Source organism: Oryzias melastigma, linkage group LG15, assembly GCF_002922805.2.
Source record: "Oryzias melastigma strain HK-1 linkage group LG15, ASM292280v2, whole genome shotgun sequence".
In the NCBI taxonomy this organism is placed as follows: Eukaryota; Metazoa; Chordata; class Actinopteri; order Beloniformes; family Adrianichthyidae; genus Oryzias; species Oryzias melastigma.
In genome coordinates, this window is record NC_050526.1 from 23,346,058 (window position 1) to 23,358,046 (window position 11,989).

The 11,989-nt window shown below is 37.0% G+C and overlaps 1 protein-coding gene across 1 annotated transcript; it reads left to right on the forward strand.

The window, feature by feature from the left end:
• Positions 1-5,270: 5,270 nt before the first annotated feature.
• On the forward strand, positions 5,271-9,774 carry plaua (plasminogen activator, urokinase a). The gene is made up of 11 exons (XM_024297643.2): positions 5,271-6,494; positions 7,165-7,257; positions 7,349-7,376; positions 7,464-7,602; positions 7,676-7,758; positions 7,845-7,907; positions 7,984-8,161; positions 8,253-8,392; positions 8,472-8,612; positions 8,705-8,853; positions 8,974-9,774. Exons 2-11 carry the CDS (start codon positions 7,207-7,209, stop codon positions 9,166-9,168), a joined length of 1,167 nt encoding a protein of 388 aa, XP_024153411.1. The 5' UTR covers positions 5,271-6,494; positions 7,165-7,206; the 3' UTR covers positions 9,169-9,774.
• Positions 9,775-11,989: the final 2,215 nt, after the last annotated feature.

Here is an 11,989-nt window from a genome sequence, read left to right on the forward strand (position 1 = left end):
GTTACTAGACATAATGAGTAAATCATTGCTAAACATAGCTTAAATCTTTCAGTGCTGTCATATACATCTTTGTCACATCAAAAAGTAATTGTCTTGAAATTGAATCGGGCAAACTGGACTTAAAATCTTTTTTGAAACGTTTCACCACTCATCCAAGTGACTTCATCAGTCGCAACCCACTCAGTTGAGGCAAACTTCATTGAAGTTGTGACTATGACAATAAAGATCTAAATGTTTCGAGTAAGTAGATCTTACTGTGAATACAGTTACCGTGACTCAACTTCAAGACATCACCTGAAAGAATAATAACTTTCACCTGCAAAAAGTAATGAGTTATTCCCAACACTTCAAATTCAACCTCATGTGAATGACAGCATGCCATTTATTGCTGTCTTTTACTTTTCTAAAATAAGTTTGACCTCTAAACAGAAACTTTAATCAGATTCATTGGAGTACAGGGAGCAGAGCCGGAGGTAGCATAGCTGATGATGTTGAGGTTCTCTTGGGAGTGACGAGGATGAACAGAATCATGATTTATCCATTAGAGGAGCAGCTTATGCTAGATGTTTTGAAAATAAACGCAGGGACCCAGACTGAGATGGTTTGAACACATTGAGAGAAGGACCAGTGATGATGTTGATGAAATGATGCTGAGGTTGGAGCTACTGGGAAGGAGGTCCAAAGAGTAGGATTACTGGATGGAGTGAAGGAGGGTTAGTGTGAGTGGAGAAGATGCACAGGATAAGAAAAGATGGAGGCAGACGTGTCAACCCCTGAAAGGAACGGCCAAAAGGCAAAGAAGAAGACAGAATGTGTTAAATTGCAAGCAGACACTGTTAATCCCAATTCTGCAGAAGTTGATGAGGAGTTTTGCAGAAGTTTATCTTTTTGTGGATAACATGAATATTATTCAGAACTATGTATAAGTGAAGTTTATTTTTGTTTGTCACAAAAGGAAAAACTACTTAAAAGTGAAGAGCTGTGATGACTGAATGATAAGCACATTTCTAAGCATACGTTCTGAAGACAGAAAGAGATCATCTTTAATCTCACCTTTTAGGTCGATTTGAATTTGTTATGTTGCATTGCAATAACACATTCTCAGGGAAACTGAACAAGTCGTGTTTTATTAAAGCCAGACAAAGATTTTTAAAATGAAACAAAACAAATGCTTATTATACTTTTTTCTTTGGGTAAAACCCAGATGCAGCAGCTCAACAGAAGCACATTAAACCCAGTGGTTGCATGGTGATGGAGGGGTGATGATTTGGTGGCCCACAATGAAATACTGGAGCAATCTAAAGGCGCATGTAAACCTTTAGCCAACAGGCTCACAGGAGGATGTGTTGGAGCAGGACATCCGCCTGCTATCTCACTGAAATACTGTTGATGTATGTAAAGACAGATTGCAAAGGAAATTGCCTCAAACCCACTTCAAGAGATGTGATTATGTGCCACCATGGGCAAAAGTTTCCCCACTATGATGTGAGGAAATGTTGTAAGTCACACAGGAAATGATTTCTTTGTGCTTTTCGCAGCTAAATGTGAACCAATGAATCACACCAGTGATGCTTTAATGTTTTTATATTATTATTTTGTTTCATGAATTTTCAGTAAATTATTAAAAGAGAGACTATATAGGGGTGTAGTGGTCAGCACTCTCAGCTTACAGTGGAAAGGCCATGGTTTGAATCACAGCTACCCCCCAGCAAAATCTTTGTCCCCCAATTTTGGAGTCAATATTAGTCTCATTAATAAAAATGATTTAGAAGTGATTGATGCAAACTTATTTAAGCATTGCAAAAATAACAAAAGTAACATCTTTAAAATCAGATAGAAATGAAAGCAATAATAAAACTGTAAGGAATATATATTTTTGATCCTGTCATTTGTCGTGGCCTTCCACTCTGCAATTCTCATTTGACATTTCACAGGTTGAACGTATGATCGGAAACTGTCCGAGGTGTGAATGTGAGATGTGAGTGGGTGTGGTTGTCAGTCTCTGTGACAGATTATCCAGGATGTACTCCGCCTTGACCCAACAGAGGCTACAACAGGCTCCAGCAACCCTGTGACAGCAACCCAAAATTGTCTGACAAAATGAGTTGGAAAAAATATTTTTGGCTAAAATTGGGACCATTCATTCATCTCATTCATTCATCTTCTTGTCCGCTTTGCCAATTTTGGGGTCGCGGGGGTGCCAGAGCCTATGGGCTTTATTTTAAACACATTGCATTTCACAGAAAAGAGAAGTGTGTCATGTTTCTCTTTATTGTACAGAGAAGCTGCAAAATCATGTGACAGAAACAATCTTTTGGTAACGCTAAACATCCTGTGAAGTTTGAAACATTTGTTTGTGAATCAAAGTTTCTGAACATTTCTGACTTTTTCATGTCAGCTGACATAAATGAATTTTAAAGTTTGCAAAGATAAAAAGGGTATACATAAAAAGAATGTCAATGTTGTGATTTTTTCTATAGCTTTTTGATGATCTTGTAACAAAACATCAGTCTAGGTTGAGAGCAGTTCTCCAGTCATGTCACAATGGTATCTTGTTATTTATTTCTAGACGCATTTGTCATGATTTCCTTCCCCTTTTTTCCTGCCACTACGTAATTGTGTTTGTTGTCTCTTTGCAAGAAAATTTTTATGATAAAGAATGTGATTCTGCAGCAGATAAAAGTAAAATTCAACAGAATTTCTTGCTTTAAAAAACAGAATAATCACTGTCATTTATATAAAAAAAAAGCACATGATTAAATGAAACTCAGTATATGTGTAACCACAACACAAAGGAGGAAATACTGAAATAACAAATCTATAGGATGATGATCAATGATATCAGCACCCAGATTATGATACACTCTTTAACATCCTCTAAAACTGAGCCCATAGTTAGACGTTTAAACACTCCAGACCTAATTCTCTGATGATCTATTCATTCTGCACACCAACAATTGATCAGGTCTTAAACTGTTGTAGGATATCAGCATTTAAAGTTTATTTCTGGATGCCTAGCTTCCACTATAGCTGATCTTGGGGAAGTTAGACTGTTCTAATTTTCTAGAACAGTATTTGTAGCTTTTGTGGTCAAAGGAGTCAGGTGTCTGAAGTCAAAATGACTTAAAAACAAACAGTATTGCAGCTGGCTCAACCACTGATGGTTTGGGTTTCCCAGAGTTTCTACATTTCATTACGTCTTTCCTCTTTTTGCTAAACACCTGTAAAAAAAAGGGACTTTTCAGCTACGTGCTGCTGAATACACATCTAATTTGAACAAGATGCATCAGTTAGATGATTAAACTTGTTTCAATTTTTTTACTGTGAATGTTGAACAACTTCTGATTTTGCCCAGAGGATATACTTTTTTGTATTGTACCCATCAAAGAAAAGGAAACATGAGTAGCACAATGAGATCATTGTTAGTTGGAAAATTGTCATAGACTTGAGCAAGGGGAAGTTGCGTTATAGTGTGTGAGCTGTATTAAACTAAATATTAGATTAAAGATTTTGGCTGCACAGCTGATGCAATTCTTCTAAGATTGAGATCCAGATTATTGATGGTGTCTCGAGTTAAACAGCAAATGGTGCACTGATGTAAATGTGTGCATTTTCTCTTCATTAACCCTTTTTTATGTTTAACATGCATATTTAGAAAACTATATGTAAGCGAATGGAAGAACAAACTTTCCCCTAAAGATAAAACAAAATCTACTAATCTGAATCTTAATGTTTTTACAGAAAAAAAGAAGCTAGATATAATATCTGTTCATAAAAGTGTCCATATAAGCTCGTTTAAAAGCAAACATTTATGTGCATGAAAAAAACTTTGTAGTTAGATCCTAATTAATTAAAATTCAAAATAACATAAAAGCTTGACTGAGAATAATGCAGCAATAAAACAAACCAGCTATGAGTGTAAATGTATAAATGTTTTGGGTCTCTTTTTGAGATATTTGTTTAATACAAATAGTATGAACAAGGGCTGCACGGTGGCGCAAGTGGTTAGCGCTCTCGCCTCACAGCGAGAAGGCCCCGGTTCGAATCCCGGCTGGGACCTTTCTGTGTGGAGTTTACATGTTCTCCCCGTGCATGCGTGGGTTCTCACCGGGGACTCCGGCTTCCTCCCACCGTCCAAAAACATGCTTCATAGGTTAATTGGTGACTCTAAATTGTCCCTAGGTGTGTATGTGAGAGTGACTGGGTGTGTGATTGAGGCCCTGCGACAGACTGGCGACCTGTCCAGGGTGTACCCCGCCTTCGCCCTTCAGTAGCCGGGATAGGCTCCGGCACCCCCGCGACCCCGAAAGGGACAAAGCGGTCAAGAAGATGGATGGATGGATAGTATGAACAAGAAAATACAAGATCATGTGATTGATAGCATAGCTTTAATGGTGCAACCATTAGATAAAACAAAGTAACCAAAAGCATGCAGACAAAGGAGTGGGAAATTCAGCTAACCACAGTGAATCAGTACTTTAGAAGTTGATCATTAAAAGCAGTGAATTCCAACAGTTTGTCATTTACACTTTTTAATGCAACACTGCTTTCAAAAGGGGTGTTAATACACTTCATCCTGTAAAACTCCCTTGAGGTCCTCCCACAGTATTTCTCCCATATTGAAGACTTATTTTACCGTGATTATAAAGGAAACTTTCAGGAAAGCTAAGGATTTTTTAAATTGTACTTTATGGCTGCGTGTCTTCATAGTCTAGATTAGCAAGAGATCTGCATCTGACTCAGTCACTGTAATATGTCCAGGGTGTGTATCTGCAAATCAAACCTAAATTATTGCCTCTTATCAACTTTGAGGGGATTTTATAAATTGCATTTGCTTTTCCATGTCAGGATTGGAATTTTTTCTTAAGAAAAAGTTTGACCTCCAATTCAGAAGCGGAAGCAATCATCTTATTTTCTAAGTATTAGAAAAAACAAACAAAAAAAAAACAAGCAAAAACAAAATTATCCATACATGCAATAAAATATTAAGATAAACCCCTCATAATATTAAACATGAATAAAAGCAAGTAAAGTAGAAATGATTATAACAGAAGAGAGGCTTAATGAACCTTTTGGAGTCACTGTCCTGCTGAAGCCAACCCAGCGAATGTTGGGCAATGGTACACCCTGAACAGGTCACCAGTCTATTGCAGGGCCACATACATAATCACATACCCACCTAGGGACAAGTGAAATATACCAATAAACCTATGAAGGAATTTTTTTGATTGTGGGTGGAAGCCAGAGTCCCTCCAGAAAAGCCACGAACAAAGAGAACAAGTAAAACAAAGCCAAGGCCCTCGCCCTTACGCTCTGAGGCGAGGGTGCTAATCAATAAATGCATTTATCTTGAATCATATTCATTATTACAAACTCATTTAAGGGAGTGGTGAATACGGAGAGCAGGTGTGCTGTGTATGTGTGAGTCTGTACTTTTATAAAGAGCTACATTGTATTGTTTGTTTACTTGTTTCCTTCTGTATTTTTCTCTAGTTTATTCTTTCGTATCTATTCTTGTAAGGGTTTGGTACACAGGACCCCTTGAAAATTAGATGTTGTACCTCAAGGGGCTTATTCTCCTGTTTGAATAGATAAAACTTCCTCCTGAAATATTTGAGAAGTTGACTAAACTTCCTCTCTGACTTAAGTTTGATGTTGTTTCCTTGCTCTTAAAATGCACACGACTGAACTAACTCAGCCCTGCCATCATTTAGATCTTATCACAGACTTGGTATGAAGGTATCTCAATATAGATTTCATCTGAAATATAACACATGGTTTAATTTGAGTGAAAATGAGTCATTAGTCTTAAATAGGATGTCTCGCAGCCAACACAGATTATGATAGTAGATAAAAAAGAAATACAACAATCGTCCATACTGCCCTATTTATGAAATTATGACATTTAACATTTTTTGACATATTACATTTTGCTTTTATTTGAAATCCAGGTACAAAGAAAGTATTCCTTTGCAAAAAAAAGTCAAAACAGTAAAAAATAAAATAAAAATCTACAAAATTTTCACAAAAATGTGTTGAATTCAGAATCACAGCTGGGCAGGTGATCTTCCACCTGAGCTCTTGTAACTTCTAATAACTCCCATCTTAATTAATCACTTTTTTTCCATCAGAGTTGGTGGACACTGTTTTCATCCTGTTTTACTGCTACCTCAAAGCTGTCACTCAGTCATAGACGTTTATTTGACTGCATTACCAATTTAGGATATGTTATATGTACAACAGTGCTTTGACAGGAAGGGGTTGACCACTGCATGTGTCATAAGACATGACAAACTGTCTGGTCTGTTGGCCAATTGGGTGGGAGAGATAGTTTGTGTAGAGCCTCTAAGACCCTCCCTCTCACATCTTCTGTTTACTTAAATAGGAAGCCGCACAGGGATGAACAGCACTGCAACAACAGAACAACAATTTTTGATTCAATCAAAAGAAGACCGAGGGGTCGTCTTAGAAGAAAGAGCAAAGATTTCAAAAAGGTAACAACATTTTCTATATTTTTGCATTTTTTGAAAATGCATGAAGTCAGTCTTGTTTATTTTGCCTTTTTTATCCATAGTTTTGTTTATCTGCTCAACAACGCGTGCTTAGAGTACCTAGATACAACAACATAAGATATGAGCAAAATGCAAATCTGATGTAATATTGTGCACAAGCGTTGCTGTAATCTGTTAACCTACATTGATGTTGGGCTCACTGTGCTGATAGTGGCGATGTTAATAGTACAGAGCACATGCAGAACTCATTTTTCAAAAGCTCTAAAATAAAAAAACTTCCAAGTGAACTGAGTTTTTTTGTTTATGTTAGTTTTCAAGTGGTGTCTATGTACTTTTCTTTAATTGGGCATATTTAGCCATCACCGGCGGCGCTCCAGTGTTTGTTCTTTGACTTACTGTAACTTTTCCACCAGTAACACGATCAATTTAACTCCAGCAGATTCTGAAGCAGAAAAAAGCAGCGCTTCAGAATCTGCTGGAGTTACGTTATTCGTGTTACTGGTTGAAAAGTTATGGTATGTTAAAGAAAGTGTGTTATTTAAGAGTTACCAGCAACATCTCAGGTGTTTAAGGGCTCTTTACTGATGTGAAAAAGTCAGATGAACTCAACTTCTTTTTTTTTTTTCATTTCTGCATTTTTATCCCCACGTAGGCAAAAAATCTTTAGGAAGCAGAAACAAAACTAGAGGCGAAGATGAATCTGTTATTCATCACTTCCATCTTCATGGCGCTCACTGTCAGAGTGGTAAGTGATCACATGTGGAAGTAACTTTATGTTTTGGATCCAGACAGAAACTTGTGATGAAATGTCTGACTGTGTTTGTGTCTTTTTTTAGGCATTTTCTCAAAGGAGAAGCAAAGAACGTGAGTCACCCTCAGAGCTGATGAAGCAAAATTGATTTATTTTGATCAAATGTGGTAAATTCTCTCCGCTGCATTTGTCGTCCACAGTGATGTGTCTATCTGGGGATGGCAGCAGTTACAGGGGAATGGTGCGCAGGTCTGTTAATGGGAACAGGTGCCTCAACTGGAACAGGATTGATCACCCCTGGGGCACTCACACTGGAGTTGGAAACCATAAATACTGCAGGTATGTTCTCAAGAACCAAAGATGTTCAAAACAAAGAGTATCCCATCTCAAATATTGTCATATGTTATTCCAGGAATCCTAACCAAAGCATGAAACCATGGTGTTATGTTAGAAAAGGAAGAAGAATTTCCAAGGAATTCTGTGATGTTCCTAAATGTAAGTCTGAGAGGAGAGTTGCAATTTTTTTAACTTGAAATCATAGAAAAATATGATGAAATTTTGTAATTTTTGTGCCTAAACAGGTTCTACATCAACATTTATGCCAACAGTAAAGCCAACTTCAGTCCCTCTTCCAGTGGACACAGGTACTTTAGTTGTTGGTTGAAAACATCAAATGGTTTTTCTGATCCCAGCTCACATACGTGACGCCTTTCCTTCCAGAGTACACGTGTGGAGAACGGAATCAGCAGAGGATGCATAAAATCGTGGGGGGATCTTTCACAACCGTTGAGTCACAACCTTGGATTTCAGCTATTTTTCTAAAGAATCGTTTTCTTTGTGGCGGCTCTCTAATCTCACCTTGCTGGGTCCTCACAGCTGCCCATTGCTTCCCTGATGAGTAAGACAACACACACGTTACAAACTCCCAAAAGGTAGCTCTCATTCAAGACGTTTACTGACTTCTTTTTGCATGTCAACTCTCTGTTTAGAATTGATCCCAGAGCCGAGGATCTGTCTGTGTTTCTGGGAAAGAGTGCCATCAATGACACGGATGCTGAAAGGGAGCAGAAATTTACCGTGGAGAAAATGATCGTCCACCCAAAGTTTAACAACTTTAACAACGACATAGGTGGGTGCAGCTACATTTGAGTCAAAAGTAGAGGATATCTGTGAGTCACTCACAAAAGTTGCTTGATTTGACATTTTAGCACTGCTGAAAATCCGAAGCACAAAAGGAGGCTGTGCAGTGAAGACGCCATCAGTACGCACAGTTTGCCTTCCTCCACTTCACACACAGCTTCCTCCGGGATTCAAGTGCACCGTGGCAGGATTTGGAAGAGAATCATTTGGTATGTGCTGTACTTTATGCCAGTCTTCATTCACCCTAATGCCACAATTTCTGTGATGCTTTTTTTTAAACAAAAAAATGTGTCATCTGCAGAGTCCTGGGACTATTCACAGATCCTGAAGCAGGCTGATGTGAATCTGATGTCCAGCACTGAGTGTAAAAGAGAACCAAATTACCAAAGTATTTTAACTGAGAACATGTTGTGTGCTGCCAGCCCAGATTGGAGCACAGATGCATGCAAGGTGAGCATACATATTTTTTTGAATAAATGTATTAAAAAAACATTAGAAATAGAAATAAAAGCAGCTAAATTATGAGGATTTTCACTGATGTCTTTTTATTGACTGATTTTTTCCTCTCAGGGTGACTCTGGTGGTCCTCTGGTGTGTCAAGCCTCAGGCCGCACGTTTCTGTTCGGGGTGGTGAGTTGGGGTGATGGCTGCGCCACCGAGAACATGCCAGGCGTTTATACAAAAATCACCAACTATAACAAGTGGATCGCAGAACAAACAGGACTCACCGAGTACACAAATGGATCAATGTATCCCTTAAAATGAAACTATAGTTAATATAATGTAATCTATCAGGTTTTATATGTTTCTGAAAGGAAGTTTGGCAGTTTGTATATCCAGCTTGTGCAGCTTTTTATAGTGATGATGAAGACAATGATGATAAACATGCAACAAATCAGCTCATGTGTTTTTGTAACTGTATTGTATTTATTTATTTTGTAAAGATTTTCTATGTGAACATGTGCGGTTTAACCTCTCAAGACCTGACAACCATAATGAGTTGTAGTACTACAGTAGTTATTTATACTTAACTAGGGCCCTATGATTACATGTGGAAAGGGTTAGCTCAAACATTGGCTCAGGTCTTAGAGGTTAATGACGCAAAAGCAATAAGTATTATTAATAATCTTTATTTTTTCAAGAGCAGCTGGCAGGTCCTGTTGTTAATTTATTGTTCTGTTCTGACTTGCAAATTTAATGTAATATATAAGGAATTTCATAAATATATTTAAGTAAACTTTTATTACACAGTTGTGTTTCACTTTTATAATCTTGAAAAACAATGTTTTGTAAAAAATAATTTAAAGTTTCTTAAAGCATTTATTTTTTGAAGTTGTTTGACTTTTCCATGTCAATTTCATAAAGCAAAAAGCATAAAACCTGTTGTAATGTGGATTTATTCAAAAGCTTTTGGAGTTTACCCACACATGCACATATCATGCTCCACTTTGTGTATATACATTTAAAGGATGTAAAAATGTTCACACCTTCATGCTTGCTGGAACCCACAGCTTCCTTTTACCATGTTAACTGTCATTAGTTAAAAAATTTAACACAACACATTTCCAAACACTAAAAAGTGATGAAGATTCTTAATGAAATTTAGTTTGGAATAAATAGTATTTTTTATGAATTAATTTTAAATGGATCATTCTATCTAAAATGTTGCTTATAAAATTGTAATTAATTAGAAAAACATAAACATCAATAAAGCTTAAATGGACAAGTAGTTGAACAGTTCAACTTCCTCCAGATATACACTAGAGGGCAGTGTTGTGTTCAAAGCGCACAATACAGCTCTGCGGAGGAAAACAAAAACTCTACTGTATTTAAAAATACTCAGTAAAACCATGAAATGTATTCAGTCTGAAGTGAAAATATTTAATATAAGACATAGAAAACTGAAACTTTTAACATTTAAACTTTTTTAAATCTCTCATTCTAGCACTGAACTCAAAATAAGAATCTTAAAAGGTGTAAAGTGGCAGGAAATTGAAGAATTTTTAGACTTATTTCACTGGAGTTATTAAAATAAGTAAGTGAAATTAGTAAATGAGCAAATGTGATGATCTCAGAGAAAATTGAAATAAAAAATAATAATAACTAAATCACAAAGTCCAATAAAAGTAGAAACTTGAGTCAAAGGCGAACTTCAAACTGGACGTTTAAGTTCAGCGACTTTCATGTTTACTCCTGGATTGAACAGATGCTGGGGAGTTTTAGCTTAATGCATTTCGTCCACTGTGGTACACTTTGTGTGCTTGTGTGAACAGGTTGTCCTTGAAAAAAGGAAGATGAATCTATGTAAAATCAGTTAAGACTTCAGTGTCTTTCAAACATACTGATACTATACTGATTGTTTTTACCTACCTACAAAAAAGTGATAGTCATGATGACTTTATTTCAGTTGATAAATTTGCCATTTTATTAGAACTGTGTATTTGTAAAGACCCTGACAAACAAATAAATTAAGAACCAAAGACAAAGACAGTGGACACAAAAACTTATGTTTGGCACAAATGGATCCCATAGTTTTCTGAGGATTTCATTAAAAATGTTCTTCTGAGTTGAGGGTAGGACTGTTGGCTCAGAGTAAGCCGTACCTCATTTCCCATTATCCCTTTGTTTACACTCTCTCCTGTTAGCTTACAGCCCCTCACAACTCTAAGATAACATTACTAGTGCCATAAAAATGGCGAGCAATATTAAAGCTATTCAGCTCTTCAGTTTTGAACCAGATGCCAGCTCAGAAACAAAGGCATAAACTGACCTATTTGATTGAAAGTTTATTCATCAGAATGGAGTGGAGCAGGGAGCTGGTTGCCCGCTGACTGCAGCACCTTTATCATCACCACTGGCTTTTTTTAAATGGCATTTTTTTATTTTGCTCCTGATTCACAACAATTTGAGTAAATAAATACTCAGAAGCTTAATTTTCTTTACATATGTTATAAAAAAATGCCAGAAAAATATATTAAAAACACCAAAATCACAATTTTTTGAATGAGTCTTTTTACAGACACCAAATGATGCTGAATATTACATTTTATTGGACAAATTGAAGTAAAATGTAATGCTTAATCCTTATCTAAAATGTCCTTCTGTAAATGGGAGGTGTTCAGCCATCCCTTTCTATAGAGTTATAAGCAAAATTCTCTATAGGACACATTTCATATGAAAGCTGAATCCCTTCTCTGGCCATGACAAACAAACTCATTGTGGTATAAACATCTGTGTGCTGAGCACAGCTCTAGTCCAGCTGGTAATTGCTGAGAGCATCATTCAAAACACTCGCAGAGAAACATTCTGCCGTGTTTTCTATCAAAGTCTGTTTGGACAAGTTCACATATACAGATAACTCGCAGCAGCACTACTTGAGCAGTTCAGGGTCTGTCCAGCTCCTCCTCGATTATTCACAGACAGGAGTTTACTTCACTGCTGCTCTGACTGAATCCATATATGGATTAGAGATGCAGCGACTGTAACTACGACTCTTTAAGGATAATTCTAAGAGGAGATGAGCGAGAAGATAGAGGGTTTCCACCATCCGGGCGGAGCAGCAAGTCTGTGTGGTGGTTTCTTGTCT

What these genes read in the sequence shown, in the direction of transcription:
- plaua (XM_024297643.2), top strand. Translation starts at nt 7,207, where the DNA reads ATGAATCTGTTATTCATCACTTCCATCTTCATGGCGCTCACTGTCAGA. An exon ending in GGAAACCATAAATACTGCAG is followed by an intron (nt 7,603 to 7,675) that starts GTATGTTCTCAA and finishes ATGTTATTCCAG; the next exon opens with GAATCCTAACCAAAGCATGA. An exon ending in GGAGCACAGATGCATGCAAG is followed by an intron (nt 8,854 to 8,973) that starts GTGAGCATACAT and finishes TTTTCCTCTCAG; the next exon opens with GGTGACTCTGGTGGTCCTCT.